This window comes from Mirounga leonina, unplaced genomic scaffold, assembly GCF_011800145.1.
Source record: "Mirounga leonina isolate KUSES-001 unplaced genomic scaffold, KU_Mleo_1.0 Mir_153, whole genome shotgun sequence".
NCBI lineage: Eukaryota > Metazoa > Chordata > Mammalia > Carnivora > Phocidae > Mirounga > Mirounga leonina.
The window spans coordinates 14,810,332-14,830,058 of record NW_023270387.1 but is presented as its reverse complement, the minus strand read 5'-3'; the positions used below and the strand labels follow the sequence as shown (position 1 = coordinate 14,830,058).

Here is a 19,727-nt window from a genome sequence, read left to right as displayed (position 1 = left end):
GACTCGACCCTAAGATTCTTGGATCATGACCTGAGCCAAAGGCAGACGCTTAACCTACTGAGCCACCCAGGAGTCCCAGGAGAGTGTTTTGTTTTTTAATTTGGTTTTTAAAGATGTTATTCATTTGAGAGAGAGAAGGAGAGCGAGAGAGAGAGTGCACACAGGGTGTGGGGGGAGGGGCAGAGGGAGAAGCGGACTCCCTGCTGAGCAGGGAGTCCAACGCAGGACTCCATCCCAGGGCCCTGGGATCATGACTTAAGCGGAAGGCAGACGCTTAACCGGCTGAGCCACCCAGGTGCCCTAAAATTTGGTTTTTAATCATTTCAAATGTACAGAAAAATCCCAAGAATAGCATAAAAATTCCTGTATACCTGAATCCTATAATTCACCAATGACACCAAGTATTAACATTTTATCACATTTTAATTTTTCTCTCTGTATATAAGACATTTATTGTATTTTTCTGAACTATCTAAGAGTAATTTGCAGACATAATGCCCTTTACCCATAGATACTTCACTGGGTATTTCCTAAAAACAGGGATATTGGCATATATAACCAGAAAACCAGAAATGAGACCATTATCAAAACCAGAAAATTTAACATTGACTCAATACTATATTTAACATACAGATCCTATTAAAATTTCACTAATTGTCCCAATGACGTCCTTTATATAAATTTGCTCTCTGGTCTAGGATTCAGGTCAGGCTCATGCAGTGCATTTCATCTTCAAGTCTTTTGCTCTCCTTTCATCCCAAGCAGTTTCTCAGCCTTTTTAATCTTTCATACCATTGACATTTTGGGAAGAGTACAGGCCATTTATTTTGTAGAATGTCCCTTAGTTTAGCTTTGTCTGATGTTTCCTCATAATTAGACTTGTGCATTCTGGGCAAGAATATCATATGAGTGATGTTGCTTCCTTCTCAGTAACTCACATCAAGAGGCACACGATGTCAGCATGTCTCATTATTAGTGATGTTAATTTCAATCACTTGGTTTATCCACCAGGTTTCTCAAGGGTAGTTACCTTTTTTTCCTCTCTCTTTGTCTTTTGTAATTAGTAAGTAATTTGTGAGGAGATACTTTGATCTAGAATCCTGTTCCTCAGGGCACCTGGCTGGCTCAGTCAGTGGAGTATGTGACTCTTGATCTCAGGGTTGTGAGATCGAGCCCCACCTTGGATGTAGGGATTACTTAAATAAATAAAACTTTATTTAAAAAAATAAATAAGGGTACCTGGGTGACTCAGATGGTTGGGCGTCTGCCTTCAGCTCAGGTAATGGTCCCAGGGTCCTGGGACCCTGCTCAGCGAGGAGCCTGCTTCTCCCTCTCCCACTCCCCCTGCTTGTGCTCTCTCACTCTCTCTGTCAAATAAATAAATAAAATTTAAAAATAAATAAAAATAAAATCCTGTTCCTGAAAAAAAATTTTAAATAAAAAAAAAAATCCTATTCCTCATCAAGTTTAGGCCCATTAATTCTAGTATCCATTTATGATTCTTGCCTGAATCAATCATTACTAGGATGGGTGTAAAATGATGATCTCTCTAAATCTATGATTCCTTTTCCATTTATTTAATTGACATTCTATTATAAAGAAGAGCTTTTTCTGTATCTCATATATATATTTTAAGATTTATTTATTTATTTTGAGAGAGAGAGAGAGCGATCACAAGTGGGAGGGGCAGAAGGAGAAGGAGAGAGGATCCCAAGCAGACTCCCTGCTGAGCGAGGAGCCTGATGTAGAGCCTGATTCTAGGACCATAAGATCATGACCTGAGCTGAAACCAAGAGTCGGAGGCTTAACTGCCTGCACCACCCAGGTGCCCCTATTTTTAAAAAAGATTTTATTTTATTCTATTATTTATTTACTTATTTTTAAGATTTTATTTATTTGAGAGAGAGGGAGAGCACGAGTTGGGGGGAGGGGTAGAGGGAGAAGGAGACGCAGACTCCGTGCTGAGCAGGGAGCCAGCTGGCACGGGGCTCCATCCCAGGACCCCAAGATCATGACCTGAGCTGGAGGCAGATGCTTAACGGGCTGAGCCACCCGGGCCCCCCTATTTATTTTTTAACTCCAAGAGGTAGAGATTTTAAAGTAACTTTTATACCCAATATGGGGCTCGAACTTACAACCTTGAGGTCAAGAGTTGAATGCTCCAGCGCCTGAGCCAGCCAGGCACCCCTTATCTCATATTTGTTTGTTTATGGTCAGTATGGACCCGAAGGATTCTTAGAGTGGATTATTTATAATTATTAATTATAACAACTTATAATTATTATAAAATTCTATAATTCTAAAATTGTCCCAGATTTGCCCAGTGGGTGAACTAGCCCCCTTTGGTTGCTCTGTGCATCCTGGGTTCCCTATCAAAGCCTACGCTGAGCTGCCTGTGGCTTGTCTAAGAGCCCAGAAACTTTGAGAGTCCCTAGCAAATAGGAGGCCCTCAATAAATGTTTTAACTACTGTGAAAACAACAGCTTCCCTACCTTTAATACCAATAATAGTAATTTTAATGCTTATTTCTCTAATTATAAAAATAATTTATGTTCAGGGTGCCTGGCTGGCTCAGTGGGTAGAGCATGAAACTCTTGATCTTGGGGTTGTGAGTTTGAGCCTCACCTTGGGTGTGGAGGTTACTTATTTATTTATTTATTTTAAATATTTTATTTATTTGACAGAAAGAGACAGCGAGAGAGGGAACACAAGCAGGGGGAGTGGGAGAGGGAGAAGCAGGCTTCCTGCCCAGCAGGGAGCCCGATGTGGGACTCGATCCGAGGACCCTGGGATCATGACCTGAGCCGAAGGCAGACGCTTAACGACTGAGCCACCCAGGTGCCCCTGGAGATTACTTAAAAAAATAAAATAAGGGGGGGGCACCTGGGTGGTTCAGTCAGTTAAGCATCTGCCATCAGTTTAGGTCATGACCTCAGGCCCTGGGATTGAGCCCCATGCTGGGCTCCCTCCTCAGCGGGGAGTCTGCTTGTCCCTCTCCCCCTGCCCCTCCCCCAGCTTGCGGGCAGACGTGCACACATGCTCTGTGTCGCTCTCATAAATGAATAAAATCTTCTAAAAATTTTTTTAAAAATTTTAAATTGAAAAAATAATACATGTTCAGTGCAGAAAATGTGGAAATATAGAAAACACAAAAGGAAAAACAATAAAGCCAAACTCATTCTTTGTATCAACTCAGAGATAATAATTGATTACATTTTGATGTATATGCTTCCAAAATTTCTCCATATGGGTGTTTCATTTTTGTTTTGTTAAAAGAAAGTTATTGTAATGCGTCTACTCTTTAATAGGCCTTTTCAAATTAGTCTACCATTTAAGAATGTTTCTATCATACAAGTAATATATCTGATAAGGGATTACTATCCAGAATATATAAAGAACTACAACTCACACACACACACACATGATTTAAAAATGGGCAAAGACATTGAATAGACATTTCTCCAAAGAAGATATACAAAGGTCCAATAGCCACACGAAAAGATTCTCAACATCACCAATCATTAGGGAAATGCAAATGAAAACCATAAAAATACTTCACATCCATTGGGATGGCTATTATAAAAACAAACAAAACACAGGAAATAACAAGAGTTGATGAGGATATGGAGAAGTTAGATCCCTTGTGCAGTGCCTGTGAGAATGTGAAATGGTGCAGTCCCCATGGAAAAAAGTACAGGGGCTCCTCAAAAAATTAAACATAAGGGCGTCTTGGTGGCTCAGTCGGTTAGGCATCTGCCTTCGCATGATCCCAGGGTCCTGGGATTGAACCTGGCTTCGGGCTCCCTGCTCAGAGGGGAACCTGCTTCTTCCTCTCCCTCTGCTGCTCCCCCTGCTTGTGTGCTTGTTCTCTCTCTCTCTGTTAAGTAAATAAATAAAATCTTTTTTTTTTAAAGATTTTATTTATTTATTTGAGAGAGAGAGAATGAAAGACAGAGAGCCCCGTAAATAAATAAAATCTTAAAAAAAAAATTAAACATAGAATTACCATATGATCCAGGAGCACCTGGGTGGCTCAGTCATTTAAACGTCTGCCTTCGGCTCAGGTCTTGATCCCAGGGCCTAGGGATCGAGCCCCATGGCAGGCTCCCTGCTCAGTGGGGAGTCTGCTTCTCCCCCTCCCTCTGCCCCTGCTTGTGCTCTCTTTCTCTCTCTTGCTCACTCGCTCTCTATGTCAAATAAATAAATAAAATCTTAAAAAAAAAAAAAAGAATTATCGTATGATCCAGCCATTCCATGTCTAGGTATACACCCCAAAAAACTGAGAGCACAGACCTAAACATACTTGTGCACCCACGGAGCAACACTATTCCCAATAACTAAAATGTGGAAACAACCCAAATGTCCATCAGCAGGTAAATGCATAAACAAAATGTGGTCTCTACATATAATGGCATATTATTTAGCCTTAAAAATGAATAAAACTCAGTGCGCCTGGGTGGCTCGGTCTTTAAGTGTCTGCCTTCAGCTCAGATCATGATCCCAGGGTCCTGGGATCGAGCCCTGCGTCGGGCTCCCTGCTCAGCAGGAAGCCTGCTTCTCCCTCTCCCACTCCCCCTGCTTGTGTTCCTTCTCTCGCTAACTCTCTCTCTGTGTCAAATAAATAAATAAAATCTTAAAAAAAAAAAGAACAAAGCTCGGACACAGGCTACAACACGATGACCTTGGAAATATTATGCTAAGTGAAATAAACCAGACACAAAAGGACAAATTGTGATTCCACTTTAATGAGATACCTAGAAGAGCCAAATTCATAGAGACAGAAAGTAGAATGGTGGTTGATGAGGGTTGTGGGGAGGAGGGAAGGGGTACAGAATTTCTCTTTGGGATACTGACAAAGTTCTGGATATGGATAGTGGTGGCGGTTGCCCAGCAAGGTCAACGTATTTAATGCTACTGAACTTAACAGAAATGGTTAAAATAGTAAATTTCAGGTTATGTATATTTCACCACAATTTAAAAAATGTTTGTATCAGTAAGTTCCAAACTTTGTTGAGCATTGGAACCTCCTGATCTTGAAAAAATACTGTCAGGCTGCCACCCCAGTCATTCTGATTCTAGTATAGGGTATGACCTAGGTGTTGGGGCTTTTTAAAGCCTCTTAGATGAATCTAGTGTGCAGTGGAGTTTGGCTCCCAGTCCGGTGCTCTTCCCCCAGCGTAAGGTTGGGCCCCCAAACCTCCCTTGGCTGGTGCAGTTAGGGTGGGGGGCACAGGTCAGACCATTCTCTCTGCAGGGCACATCCTCCCTGCCCGTCTCTCCTGACTTCAGGCCTCAGCTCTGTTAGGCCGACCCAAACAAAGAAGGTCCCAGTGTTCACCTCCTCCCTCATTTTTCATAGCACTTACCATATTTTTACAAGATTTTATTTATTTGAGAGAGAGAGAGAGAAAAAGCACAAGTGGGGTGTGAGGAGGGGCAGAGGGAAGAGGAAGAAGCAGACTCCCCACTGATGGGGGCTTGATCCCAGGACCTTGAGATCATGACCTGAGCTGAAGGCAGACGTTTAACTGACTGAGCCACCCAGGTGCCCCACGCTGATCACATTTTTTATTTAACTTATTTACTTGTTCACATTTTGGGGATCTGTCTCTTGCATTAAGTTCCACATAAACTCCATGAAGGAGGAAAAATGTCTTTCCACATTTTATTCCTAGCACTTCTAGTAGCATCTGGCATGTAATAAATGCTCAGTTAATGTTTGTGGAATGAATAAATACTGTTGTTCTTCTCTTCCATTGCCTCCCTCTCCCAGGCTCTTGGGCTGCTCTAGAAAGGGGTCGGTCGTTAAGACCATTGTTCCAGCATCTTCTATGTTTGTTGTTTTTTATTGTTTTCACAGTTTTTGGCGCCTTCCCAGTCCCCACCTTCTCTTCAGGGGCTTGTTCACTCATTCATTCATTCATTCGTTCATTTGTTCACTTATTCAACAAGCATTTACTGAGTACCTACTATGCCCCAGGCACTGTGGAGCACAGGTACTGTAGGCCCTTGGGAACAAAATGACTGCTCTTGGGGAACATACAGTCTACTGGGGGAGACAACTGAGTAATCATATACACATATAATTATAAACCATAGTAATGCTATGAAAGACAGGATAGGGGAACCTAGTGAGGGGATGGCGGTCGGTCAGAGGCTTCCCTGGAGAAGGTGGGTTACCTGTGCAAATAGGAGTGGGGTGGGGATGGGGGCAGTCAAAAGAGCAAGCCAGGCATATGGAATAGTCTGTGCAAAGGCCCCGAGGCAAGAGGGAACACAGGATATTGGAGGGAACACAGTGAGAACAGAGGGGCTGTTAGGAGAAAGACCAGGGCTAGTCTTGAAGGTCGCCTTAAAGATCCTGGTATTTCCCCTAAGATTAATGCAAAGGTCACTGATCCTTATAAGGGACGTGTACCGGAAAGCGGACCACTCCTGCTCTTTTCCCTCAGTTACCAGACTCTGCCACTCTTGTCCTCCTCCACCTAGCGTTCTGCCACTTCTGCTCCCTCCTCCTAGGCCCCCTTAGCCTATTCTCCACTTCTCCCACCCCCCAGCCTGCTGTCCAGGGTCTCACCCTGGTGGTCCTCTTTGTCCCCAGCCAGAGCTGTACTCCTTTCCCCAGCATTTCCCTTTGCTCTGCCAACACCCCAAGACCCTCCGGCCTCCAGCCCTGCCCACATAGCGCACCACGCCCTGGCTGGGTGGCCTGCTGCGGAGGGGTGCAAAACCCATAGGCCAGGTGGTCTGAGAACTCTTGACTCCTGACTTCTGATCTCATCCAGCCCCTTCCTGCCTCCTGAGAGAAGCAGCTCTGGGTTGTGGGGCAGGGAGGGGACTGGAGCGCCTGCTGCCTGACGCGGAGTCTGTTCCCGCCCAGGTGGAGCCCATAGAAGGGAAACAGGGCAGATGGGGCATCAGACTTTATTGAGGGGATTTCTGTCCCTGAGGGAAGAGTGAATTGTTGGGGGGGGGGGGGGGATTAAAGAGGTGAAGTGGGCGGAGCGTCGATTCTGACAGGAGTGGGCTGAGGGGATTATAGGGAGTGTTGGGAGGTGAGGCACTGGGGACCTAGGGGAGGGCAGAGGGAGGAGAGGGCTCCGGTGAGAGGGGGCAGCGAGGAGAGGTGAAGGCCCCGAGGAAGCCATGGTTGAGGCCTGGGAGCAGGCAGTCTTTTCAGGAGAGGAGGCAGGCACACAGGGCAAAGCCGTGGCCTGGGGAAATGGACAGCATCCTGGACCTCCTGGAGGCCTGCTGCCTGGCACTGGCCTCCTCACTTCCGGGTGCCCAGGGCCAGTGTGATGATGAAGCCCAGAACCAGCAGGAACATGGCAACAGAGAGGAGCACTGTGATGACCACCATGCCCCCCGTCCGGGCCATTCCCAGCCCAATGGATTCCACCTTCCTTCCTGTCGGAAGAGAGAGGGGGGAGGCCTTGGTGGGCAGGAGGAGCCCCTGTCCTGACCCGAGGCTCTCTGGCTCATCCAGCTGTCCTTCATCCATTTATTCACCCAACCAGTCAACTGATCCACACATCCATCGCGTAAACATTTATGAAGCATCTCCTGTGTTGGCCACTGAGGACACAGAAATTAATTGAACACAATCCCTACCCACATGGAAGCTTTAGTTTATGAGATGAGTCAACAGGCAGTTAAAAGGCCAAGGGCTCAGGGCTAGGATACAGGTACGCAAAGAAGCTAAGGGAGCCCAGGGAGGGGTAGCTGGGAGGGATGGGGTGGAAAGGCCAGGGAAGATCTGGGAGGCATTGATTTACTTACGAGGAAGTGTGGACATTGGGGTCTCTCTACTGGACTCAGTGGATGTCCCCTTCGTCACTAGGTAGGAGATGCTTTTGTGGTGGGGTTTGGGAGAGAGAGGAGAGACTCCTCAGTGATTATCTGGGACTTGGGAAAAGAGGGAGGGAGCCCAGGCCTCCCCCTTCTCAGCCGTGCCCTCCTCCAGGAGAGGCCCGTTCTTGACCCCTTGGGCTGTATCCTCACTTTCTTACCCCAAGCTGACCAGATCCCTCCCCACCAGCAAATGTCAGGACCCATCTTCTCTCCCTGCACCCCCTCCAACAGGTGGCCTGGATCCGGTACCTACTAGTATTTGGTTCCTGGCACGAGGTCTGTCACCTGGTATGCACTGAGCCGGGTGACCGTGAAGCCGGCCCCACTGTCCACCACACTCACCAGCTCCCTGCGCCCACGGCACGGAGGCACCACGAAGCTAGATTTCACCACTGGGCAGGAAATCGGGGGTGAAGTCAGGGGTGTGTTTCTGGAGGCCCCAAGGAGAAAGGGCAGCAGAATACGGGTGGCCCAGGAGAAGGGTCGATAGGAAGGCAGGAGCAGGGGACGGGGTGCGGGTGGTGTCCTGGGTAGGGGTCTCTGGGGACCAGGGGGCCATCTTGGGAGGGAGTAGCAAACCTTGGCTGTCATTGGCTCTCCGGACCCTCAGTGTGGCATTGCCCCCTGTGAGGTGACAGGGGGGCAAGGCAACAAGCAGGCTCTCTGTTAACGCCGGAGACAGCAGACCAGACACGCTCGAGATGTTGAAGTCTGCTGGGGGGCCAAGAGGGAGTTCCGGGTGGGGGCAACCAATCCCCTTCCCCACCATCAGATCTGGCCCTGACCCCTGGGGGCCATTTCTAAGGATGAAGCCCCCTCCCCGTCCGCTCTACCTCGGGTTGGCAGGACACAGGCCGTTGCTGGTCTGACCACCAGGTGGCAGGCTTGGGCTGCAGAAGCTGGGCTGTCCACCAAGCGGCCCGACTCTGGGCGCAAGCAGGGGGCAGCGACCACCCTTACCCCAGTTCCTAGCGGGGGGCCCTTCCCCACACCTCTCTGCCTCCCGGGTTTGGAAGAGGACCAGGAGTGTGCTCTGGGCTCAGTGACTGATGCGTGGTCACTGCCATCACCAGCCCCCCAACCCCAACTGGCCAGACCAGCTCCTCTTTGAGGGCCTTGGAGGGCAGAGTGCCTCCTCCCTGGGCCTCAGAGTCCCTAGCCCCACCCCAGCAGGGATGGCAGAGACCTGAAGCCCCCGGGGCCAGGACAGTCAGCAGAATCAGGATCAAGGGCAAGGTCCGGATGGGCAGCAGGGATGCCATAGCTGGTGCTGGCAGGCTGTGGCCTCCGGAGGCAAGTGAGGCCAGGCCCCTGGGGTGGCTGATTTTGTCTTGGGGTGGGAGTGGCTGGAGGGGAATCCTGTCCAACCTGCCCTTCGGGCCCTACAGCCTCAGGGCAGGCCCCCCAGACAGGTTTTTCAAGACGGGGAACTGGCTCTCAGGCCAGAAGTAGGGATGCCCCGGCTGGATCTTGATGGCTTAGTCAGCTGCAGAGGGGCAGGGTAACTAAGGTGGGGGTGGAAATCACCCCTTCCCCTGGCACTCCCACATATTAGGGCCTGAGTGTTCCTGCCTGCACGTGCATCTGGAGTGTGGCCTGTTGAGGACCGCTCCCCACAGATGGTGGGAATCTTCCAGAAGGGTAGCAAGTTCTGAGATTGTCCTGGTGTGCACGAAGAGGAGAGGAACGCCAAGGGGCTCCAGATAGGGCCTTGGCCGGGCAAGGATGGGAGGGAAACTGAGGCTGGTAGTAGGGAATGGGGGCAGCAGAGCCAAGGGTTCCAGTTCACTTTGTCCAGTGAGGCCCAGACAGTGCTGCTCTGGGAGAGGCAGAGTGGTGTTGGCGCCAGGGAGCGTGTGGGAGTCAGATTCCTCTGGGGAGAGGGGCAAAGGGATGCTAGGGAAGACTTTCAGAGAGACAGGAGAGGTGGGCACCAGCCCAGTCCAGCAGGGATGGGCCGCCAGCCTTGGTCAGCAACCATTGTTGAACTGATTGAGAATGAAGGAGAGAGAGACGTGGTAGGAGAAAATAAAAAGAGACACAGCCCCTCTGACTGCATCCCCCACCCCTGTGCTCAATCAGACAGAAGTGAGGGACGAGTTTTTGTGGAAAGCGAGGAGCGATGAGGAGAAAGTACCTACTCTGGGCACAGGGCATGTGCCAACATACCTATCCGTACGGCCATCATGGGCTGTCCACAAGACCTGCTCCCTTTTGTAGATGCGGGAGCGGACTCCGAGGGAGACTGCTAGGAGAGGCCGAGAGCTACACAGGGAGCCCTGAGGGATGTCTCCGTGCCATGAACCCTTCTATCTTCCCCAGTTCCAGAGAAGGGCCAGGGTCCTGTAAGGAAGGGGGGGGCATGTTCTTACCCCCACGGTGAGAGGCGGAGTTCAAAGCTGGAGTGCAAGCATGGGGTGACGGTGAGGATAGAACTCATGGACCCAAACAGGGGTCGGTGGGTCTTAGACCAGCGCTTGTCCACATTTACTGTGCCTCTGAATCACTAAGGATCTTGCTGAGAGGCAGTTTCTGATTCAGTGGGTCTGAGGTGAAGCCTGAAAGTCTACATTTCTATCGAGCTTCCAGGTAACAAGGACTGATGCTAGTCTGAGAGGCCCAGACTTTGAATAGCCACATGCTCTGGGCTGCACCCCGCCCCCCCCCAACACACACACTCTGGATCCTCTTTGATGGAGATCAGGGGCAGGTGTTTTTCCCCCAGTTTCCCAGGACAGGCTGCCTTGAGGTGAAGAATTGAATTCTGTTTTTCCTATGCCTTGGTTTTTGTCCCCTTTCTGGTGGGATCCTACCATCATTCTACAAACTGCAAGAGGACCATTTGCACATTGAGGAGAACTTTGGAGAGAGGGAACACACTAGGTGCTGGCATCCTGAGGGTCAGGAGATCTTCCTGGTGCTCGTCAAATCCCACCACTAACCTGGCAGGATGTGTACGCTTGGGCTTGGGAGGTGTCTCTTCCCATTTCAGTCACAAACCAGGAAGCAGAAAGAAGAGGCTGGGTTTATTGCGGGCTGGGTTGTGTTGGGTCCACGCCTCAGCCCACATCCCATCTGAAATTATGAGTGGGACAGAGTGGGGTAGGGATAACAGGGCCCTGTGCCTTTAAGCCCTCCCTTTTCCCTCCAGCCCCCCTTCCCCACCCCGGCCCTCCCCAGGTTTCTGGAGGAACTGAGAGTTGCGTCTTCTCCCTGCCCTGCCGAGCTGCTCACTGGCTGCTCAGGAGGCTGTGCTTTGTGGTCTCCATGGAAACCATTAGTTGCTAGGCAACTGGAGCATCATCTGTGCTGAGCTCTCGCATCTAATTATCCCATCACAGCGGCGAGGAGGGTTTGGGGAGCTGCGAGGAGGGGGAGGCCAAGCGCAGAAGCAAGAGGATAACTCTTTTAGCAGAGCAGATTCATTGACACGCTGAAGTCACTTAAAGCCACAGCACCCTGTGCCTCTGGAGGATGTCCTCCCGGCTTGGAGTAAGGGAACCAGGGCCACAAATGCCTGGAGTGGCTCTCTTGGACCCACACTTTCTAGGCTGTCTTCCCCTCGGAGTCTTGATTCTAAACTCACTCAAGTTTCCTCTTCTGCCCCCTTCCTTCCCCGTCCCATCCTCAAGTCAACAAACATTTATGAAGCACCCGATCTGTGCTAAGCATCAGTCTACAGAGGCAAAGTAAGTTTCTGCCTCAGGGAGTTCTTAATCTCTCTATTCTGCCTGGACTGAAAGATTAGCTCCTAAAACTGACCTACTCTTTCTGAACTACAGTACTTTGTATTTGTTCCTGAACTGTGGTAGGTTTGTAGCCAGAGGCTCTCAGATCAGAACCCAGGTCTGTCTGGTGTACCAGTGGTTCTTGTTCTATAATGCGGCTCTTCTGCTTGCCAGTCAGTTAGAAACATGTCCACTGGGGCACCTGGGTGGCTCAGTCAGCTAAGCGTCTGCCTTCGGCTCAGGTCATGATCCCAGGATCCTGGAATCGAGCCCCTCGTTGGGCTCCCTGCTCAGTGGGGAATTTGCTTCTTCCTCTCCCTCTACCCCTCCCCCTCACTCATTTTCTCTCTCTCTCTCTCTAACTCAAAATAAATAAATACAATCTTAAAAAAAAAAAAAGAACCATGTCCACTTGACCCCACGGGCACGTGAGCCTCTGATGGGGACTATTGTCCTCCTGTTGATAAGCGATATCATCTGACTTTAGGCGAGTCATTTTGAACCTCAGTTTTCTCACCTATAAAATGGGAAGACTCGTTCCTTTTCAGTCATCTAGCGAGATGTGACAGATGTCAAAATGCTTTAAAATAAAGGGGTGGAAGGAATGCTGGAGATCATTGTCATAACTAGCAGGAGCAGACTGGGGGAACCCAAGGGACTTGAACCAAGAAGTAAGATGCAGGGCTCACCAAATATTGGTCTGATGGGAAATGGCAGAGCCTCTATCCTTGAGATCTGAGGAAAAGGCTGAGAGAAAAAAAATCTGTGTCATGTAGGGTTGGAAGAGACCTGGATGCTCCTTTATTTTTTTCTAATTCTCCCTATGATGCAACCACTTACCCCAAATCTTCTTCCAGCTTTGTGGCCTTGGCCATGTTACCTACCTGAGTATTCTGAGCTGCAGTTTCCTCTTCTGTAGAAAGGGTATAAAATCTGTCTCACTGAGATATTATGACCATCACTCAAGCTAATTTATTTAAGAGTGCATAGCACGATATCTGGTTCAATAAATATTAATTTAAGTAATTCATCTTATCCTCTCCTTTAACCCTTACTGCAGATGAAAACTAGAGGCTCAGAGGAAATAAATGAGTTTCCTGAGGTCACAGAGCTAGTAGCTAATGAGGTGGGATAGAAATTAGAATTTGGGGGGACCTGGCTGGCTTAGTTAGTAGAGCATGCAACTCTTGATCTCAGGGTCATGAGTTTAAGCCCCACATTGTGTGTGGAGCCTACTTAAAATAAATAAAGTTATTAATTTAAAAAGAACAGAAATCAGGGGCTCAGTCAGTTAGGTGTCTGCCTTCGGCTCAGGTCATGGTCTCAGGGTTGTAGGACTGAGCCCCGCATTGGGCTCCCTGCTGAGCAGGAAGTCTGCTTCTTCTTCTCCCTCTGTCCCACCCCTTGTGCTCTCTCTCTCTCTCTCTCTCTCTCTCTCGCTCATTCAAATAAATAAATAAAACCTTAAAAAACAAAAACAAAAACCACAAATCAGAATTTGGTTTCTCAACTCTGTCATTGATACAGAGGGCAATGGTTGGGCAGGAAAGGTAGTCTGAGGGGGAAGTGATGAGATGTGGGCCAGCTGTAACTTGTATGCCAAGCATGCCACCGGGGCCCCATGCACACAGAAATTGCCTGCCCACTCGTGTTTCCATTCAGTAGACATTTGTTGAACAACTCCTCTGCAGTGGGTGCAAGGGGGCAAGAAACCACTCCCGCTATCAAGTTGCTGAGTTTTGGAGAATGAACCAGTTGAAATAAGCAGAAGGGGATATTCCAAAAAGGGAACAGCATATGAAAAGGCTCAGAGAAGTGAATTATCCTGACACCTTCTGGGAACTGGGAACAAATACATCTTCTAGAAAGAGGCATGCAAAGATGAGCAGGACAAGACCTCCAGCCCCCAGCTGGGTCACCAGTGGCTTTGTATCCTATGCTAAGGAGCTTGATTTTTACCCTGAAGAAAACAGAGAGCCTTTGAAGAGTTTTAATTGTGGAAAGAACATTTTGGAAACAGTGTGGGAAGGGATTGGCAGAGGGTAACGGATTGGCACCTTGGGTCAGGGTTAGTCTGTGTGGCCACCAGAACCCAGCAGAAGCAATGGTCACTTCTGAGGCTAGATCAGAGAAGGACTTACACCTTCCTCCTTGCTCTCTCCTGGATAGCTCACTCTGGAGGACGTGGGAGCACCACTAGGGGGAGGTCCACGTGGCAAAGGATTGAGGCCTCCTGCCCACATCCAGCACGGAACTGAGGCTTCCAGACAATAGCCATGAGAATGAGCAAGCCTGGAAGCAGATCCTCCAGCCCCAGTTGAGCCTTCAGATGACTGTGGCCCAGGCCAACATCTTTTACTGCAACTTCACAAGATACTCAGAGCCAGAACTGCCCAGCTAAGTCTCTTCCAGATTCCTGATTCTCAGAATAATATTTGTTTTTACAAGCTGCTGATAGACAACTCATACAGATATCTTGGGAAATTCAGATGAAAATGACATTTTCATAGTTGGGTGTATGAGTCTGGGGCACAGAACAGAGGGGTGGGATAAAGAGAGGGAAGGTGGGCAATGGTTAAAATCGTGATGTGGGGAACAGTCCTTGGAGAGATGAGTAGGAGGGAAGGAGAAGACAGAAGAGGACAGGATATTAGGACACACAGCTTCTGAAGGACAGACAGACAGAAGGGAGCTGATGAAGGAGGAATGGGAACGAGGAGGAAAACTACAAGGGAGCAGACGGGGAATTTCAAAAAGGAGGTGTCAAATGTATGAAGGTCAGAACTGAAGGTAAGGACTGAGAATGTTCACTGGGCTTGGCATCTTGGGGGTCACACATCCTTAGGAGCAGCTTCCTGCAGGTGAGGAAGGCAGATGCAGGAGTCCAGAGATGACTGGCTAGGGAGAAAGTGGGGATGGAACCGTGCAGGCTGCTCCTTGAAGAAGCTTGGCTGGGAAGGGAAGGAGACAGGGAACTGGAGGGGAATTTGGGGGAACTGGGGAAAGGCTCACTTGCTGTGTTTTTTTGTTGTTGTTTTGGTTTGGTTTGGTTTGGGTTTTTTTTTTTTTTAAGATTTTATTTATTTCTTTGACAGAGAGAGAGACAGCGAGAGAGGGAACACAAGCAGGGGGAGTGGGAGAGGGAGAAGCAGGTTCCCCGCTGAGCAGAGAGCCCAATGGGGGCTCGACCCCAGGACCCTGGGATCATGACCTGAGCTGAAGGCAGACGCTTAACGACTGAGCCACCCAGGCACCCCAGTGTGGTTCTTTTTTTTAAGATTTATTTATTTATTTGAGAGAGAGAGAGAGAGCGAGCATGAGTGGGAGGGGCAGAGGGAAAGGGACAGAGAATCTCAAGCAGACTGCACTGAGCGCAGAGCTGGACACGGGGCTCGATCCCACAATCCTGAGATCCTGAGATCATGACCTGAGCAGAAACCAGAAACCAAGAGTCAGGATGCTTAACTGATGGGGTCACCCAGATGCCCCACCTGTTGTGTTTTTAAAGGTAAAGATGCAGGAGAGGGAGGGTTGTGACTGATGTAGAGGCTTCTGGAGGAGGGGAAAAATGGGGTTCAGATCAGAGGTGGAGGCATCAGCCTTTAGCCATAGGAATGACTCTCTCTCTCTCTCTCAGCAGAGAGAAAAGATTGGGCAACAATGCAGAGAAATTGTGGGGAGAGGGTGGGGGAGAAAGTCAGGGGGAGGGAAGAAGCAAATTAAGGGAGCTCCTTCCTGATGGCCTCCACTTTCTCTGGGAAGTAGGAAACTCAGTGGGGAGAAGGGTTTGGGGTTTGAGGAAGGGTGAGAGTTTGAGTAGCTATTTGTGGGGAGAGGAGGACATGCTACCAAGGGCCTTGAAGAAGGCTGTCTGGTGGCGGCGGCCCAGCTGAGCTTGGGGACCGCTCATCTTCAGGGGCGCTGGCTGCATTAGTCAGGGTTCTCTGGAGAAACGGAGCAGACAGGATGTGTATACAGAGAGAGGTTTATTTTAAGGCATTGGCTCATGTGATTGTGGAGGCTTAGCAAATCCGCAATCTGAAGGGGGAGGCAGGCAGGCTGGAGACCCAGGAAAGAGTTGCAGTTGGAGTCCAAAGGTGCTCTGTTGGCTGAATTCCTTCTTTCTGTGGGAGGCCAGAGGGGAGGTCAGTCTTTGTTCTATTAGGGCCTTCAACTGATTGGACGAGGCTCACCATACCATGGGGTAATCTGCCTTACCCAAAGTTCACTGATTTAAATGTTCACCTCATCCAAAAACCATCTTCACAGAGTCATCCAGAATGATGTTTGACAAAATATCCAAGCACCCTGGCCCAGTCAAGCTGACACATAAAATTAACCGTCACACTGACCTTGACATTTTAGGAGCTTTTCAAATCACACAACAGCTTGAGTGCAGAAATGATAAAACTGTCAGGTTTGACTGACTCAGGGTTCAGGTCTCCAAGGCATGGGAAGTGCAGGGTGTTGGCAAGAGTGAAGGCCTGGAGACTAAGATGTGGGCTAGTTATGAGAAGGAGTGATGAATGTGACCAGAAGGAGCACGGAGGAGTGAGGTCAAGGTCGAATAAAGATGTGAGAAGAGAGGGGGAGCAGGGGAGTGTGGACAGGGATGGGGAGGGGACAGAGAGTGACGGCCATCCAGGTGGCTGCTGGGGAAAGAAAGCCAAGGTCCTCACTGCACCTGGATGGAGCACGAAGTTGCGAGGCCAAGGGGGGCTGCAGACCCTGGTGTCTCCGGGAGCCAGGCAGGTAACAAAACCAGTAAAACAAGGTGAGTGAAACTGGGACCAACTGGAGACCATAGAGCAGCAGGAGCTCCAGCTCAAGGGGAAGCGTTGCCCTGCCGAAAGGGGGGCCTAGGGCGGCGGTGCCTCCTCTTTTTTTTTTTTTTTTCAAGAGAGGCCAGGCATCTGAATTTGTAGGTAAGGTGCTCTTATTTTCAAATTCTAAACTAATATATATTATAAAATGCACTTTGTGAGCCAAATGATAAACATCTTTGAGGCCAGCTTCACCCCTGGGGGCCCCAGATTGTGTCATCAGGAAACGGGTGATAGAACAGGAGTGGGTGGGGGCGCCTGGGTGGCTCAGTTGGTTAAGCATCTGCCTTGGGCTCAGGTCATGATCCCAGGGGCCTGGGATCGAGACCCACATCGGGCTCCCTGCTCAGTGGGGAGTCTGCTTCTTCTTCTACTCCCTGATCATGCTCTCTCTCAAATAAATAAATAAAATCTAAAAAAAAAAAAAAGAACAGGAGTAGGTGTTTTGCTGGTGAGCAAGGGGGAAGACTATTTGAGGTTGAGGGGATAGAGGCCGGAGGGTTTGTCGAAGCAGGCAGGGGTTCAGTGTCACCAGTGGGCAGAGCCCTGGCAAGGAGGGCTTGCGAAGGAAGGGGAGAGAGAGGAGGAGCAGACGCAAAGAAACAAAAGTCCTGCAAAGGCCCGGCCCACCATGTTTAGAGACAGCGAGGAGCCTCTGACAGGGTCAAAGCAGGGAAGTGGCAAAATTCAGTTTGGTTGGAGAAAGATGATTGTAGGAGAAGGTGGAGGCTTGATTGTGGGGTAATTAAGCCTCTCCTTAGGCCTGAAGGAGAGCTAATCTTTCCAAGAAATAATGGTGGCCGAATTAACATGAATTAATTTATTCAATAAATGTTTATTAAATGCCTTTGCACCAGTCACTGCGCTAAGTACCGGGCATTCAGAGGTGAACAAGATTGCTCTCTGAGAAATTATGGTATAATGGGAAATACTGGAGGACACTCTACCACACTGCAGCAGGATTTTAGTAGAAAAAGTCACGCTAACAGTTATTATTTGTCGAGTGTTTACCTCGTCAGGCGCTGCACTAAGTCTTTCATTTATTTTCTTGCTTAATCCTCATAGCAACCTGGGGTGGGGGGTACTGTTATTATCCTCATTGTATTAATGAGGAAACTAAGGTCAGAGACATTAAATGGCTTGCCAACGAGGCTCCTCATGGAAGCGGCAACTTCCATGGGCTTGGGCAGTCCTGGAGGGTCTCCTGGAGGAAGTAGTAAATAAGTGAAGCCCTGAAAGTTGGGCAGGAGTTCACAGGGTGAAGGTGGAGTGAGGGAAGGGGGAGAGGGGAGATTGTTCTAGGCTGAGAGAGCTGCAAAACCTCATTAAAGGACTGGAGGTTTAGAGTGGAATTTGGGGAAGTCACTGGAGAAGTAACCAGGACCAGATGAAGAGCTCTGTAAGCCCCTTTAAAGAATTTTGATTTTTTTAAAAAGAATTTTAATTTTTATCCTAAGGATAAAAAGAAGCAGTTGAAGGGTTTTAAACTGGAGAGTGTCATGATTAAATTTGTATCTTAAAAAGATGATTTTTGCTGCAGTGTAGAGATTGTGTTGGATGAATAGCTGCGAGATATTTTAGATGTCTCTTGACACACTGCTGAGATAAGATTCTGGGCAAAAAATGACCAATGAGGGAATTTGGGGGTGATGGTTTGATTGGGAGGGCTACGGGGCAGGGTAGGGAGCAGAGTGAAGGATGCCTCCCAGGTGCTCGCTTGGGCAGCTGGGCAAATGGTGGCACTGTCACCAGCTGGAGTGCTGGGGGGAGGAGTGGGGGGTGGAAGGAGATTTGTGGGGAGGGGTAGGAGATCTGTCACTTTTGAACTCGCTGAACTGAAGTGCCTGAAGGACACCCAGGTGGAGGTGTGTGGAAGGTAGTTGGATGCATGGTCTGGAGCTCCGGAAGGCTGTGGGCACAGGTGTGACAGCTTTGGCCTCGGGGAGGAGCCCCGGCCCGTGAGAAGACAAGAGCAAGGACAGAGCCTGGGGAATACCATCATGGTCAAAGGGAAAGAGGAGACTGTAAAAGAGACTGAGAAGCTTCCCTCAAAGGAAAAAGAGAAGAGCCAGGAGGGCGTGGTATCCCAGGTACCAGAAGAAGAATGCTTCCAGGGGCCATGCTCCACAGTAAACTGGTTCACAGGAGTGGGAGAGATTTGAAATGTGCTCCTTGGCTTTGGCAGTAGGGGTCATGGAGATTGCCTCCCTCTGGAAGTGAAGGTGTGGGAATGAGGGCGACTGGGCTGGGCACAAGGGTGTTGAAGGACTGTGGGTCTGGGTGGAGCTGGGTCTGGGATTCCGTAAAGGGCTAAGAGGCCAACAGCCTAAGGAGGGCAGGTGTGAAGGGGAAGGGTAGGAAGAGTCTTCTTCCCCCACTCCCCACCCCCCCACAGTTCCTTACCCTCTTGTACCTCAGGCTGGGTGCCTGCCCTTCCCGGGTTGTCTGTAGGAACCTATGGTGGGCACAGGGAAGGAGGTCAGGAGGGGCTTCCTGGGGTATCGGGGGAGTGTGGAGAAGGGGTGAACTGAAGCAGAAGTGAGCTGGTCTGGGGCAGCCTTCCCTTCAGGCCTGAAGAGGAAGGAGCTCTATCCCCTCCTCCCCCTCTACAGGGGTGTGAGGCAGGGACCTGCGAGCTCAAGCCCAGCGACCAGGGGACCCAACAGAACTGTGCCCTGCAGCCCCTCTTGGGGTCCAGCCGTTGCTGACCTCCCTCCACTTCTGGGTTAGCCAGTCCCCAGAGAGAACAGGGAGGTCTTTCAAGGTGGCTGCTAGGAGGGAAAGCAAGGCGTAGGGGAAGGGGCCCGAATCCTTCGGAATCCCACGGCACCCTCTGGCAGGGAGGGGTGGTCTTAGCACAGCTCCCCCAGGTCGCAGCCCCCAACTCTGCCTTCTCCCGGCGCCTCAGGCCCTGTTTGATATGCACAGCAGATCCGGTGCCCTTTACAAAACTGTTATTTGTTCAGAAGCCCGAGGGGGGGGGGGGAGACCGCGGTCCCCCCCACAGCCCCTCCCACTTGCAGGGACCTGCCCCCAGTCACACTCGCTCAGCAGCTCAGAGGCCGCAAGCCTGAGTGCTCCCCACTCGGCCTTGCTGGAAGTTTCTCCTCGGCTCTGCCGGAAACGCCTGCCTCGAGCTTCCCCTCACCCCCCCCCAGCCTCTCCCCCTCAGCCCTTCCTCCCCGCTCCCCTAGCCCTGAGCTCGGCGCTCCCCTGCGCCTCCCACTCCGCCGGGAGCCCCGCGGGCTGCTGAGGCTGCGGCGCGTTTGCCTCGTGGGTCCCCAGTTCTCTGTCCCCAAGAACTGAACTGGTCCCCCCCCCC

General features: G+C 50.0%; 1 protein-coding gene across 1 annotated transcript; it reads right to left on the bottom strand.

Moving 5' to 3' along the window:
* Window positions 1-7,273: 7,273 nt before the first annotated feature.
* On the bottom strand, window positions 7,274-9,116 carry UPK2 (uroplakin 2). The gene is made up of 5 exons (XM_035008731.1): window positions 9,041-9,116; window positions 8,434-8,565; window positions 8,108-8,246; window positions 7,783-7,853; window positions 7,274-7,410 (listed from the first exon to the last, which is right to left on the bottom strand). Exons 1-5 carry the CDS (start codon window positions 9,114-9,116, stop codon window positions 7,274-7,276), a joined length of 555 nt encoding a protein of 184 aa, XP_034864622.1.
* Between the last annotated feature and the right edge of the window lie 10,611 nt (window positions 9,117-19,727).

Coding starts and splice junctions, on each gene's coding strand:
- UPK2 (XM_035008731.1), bottom strand. CDS start 9,116: ATGGCATCCCTGCTGCCCATCCGGACCTTGCCCTTGATCCTGATTCTG. Junction 7,854..8,107: donor GTGCCAGGAACCAAATACTA/GTAGGTACCGGA, acceptor CCACCACAAAAG/CATCTCCTACCTAGTGACGA. Junction 7,411..7,782: donor CCCAATGTCCACACTTCCTC/GTAAGTAAATCA, acceptor CTCTTCCGACAG/GAAGGAAGGTGGAATCCATT.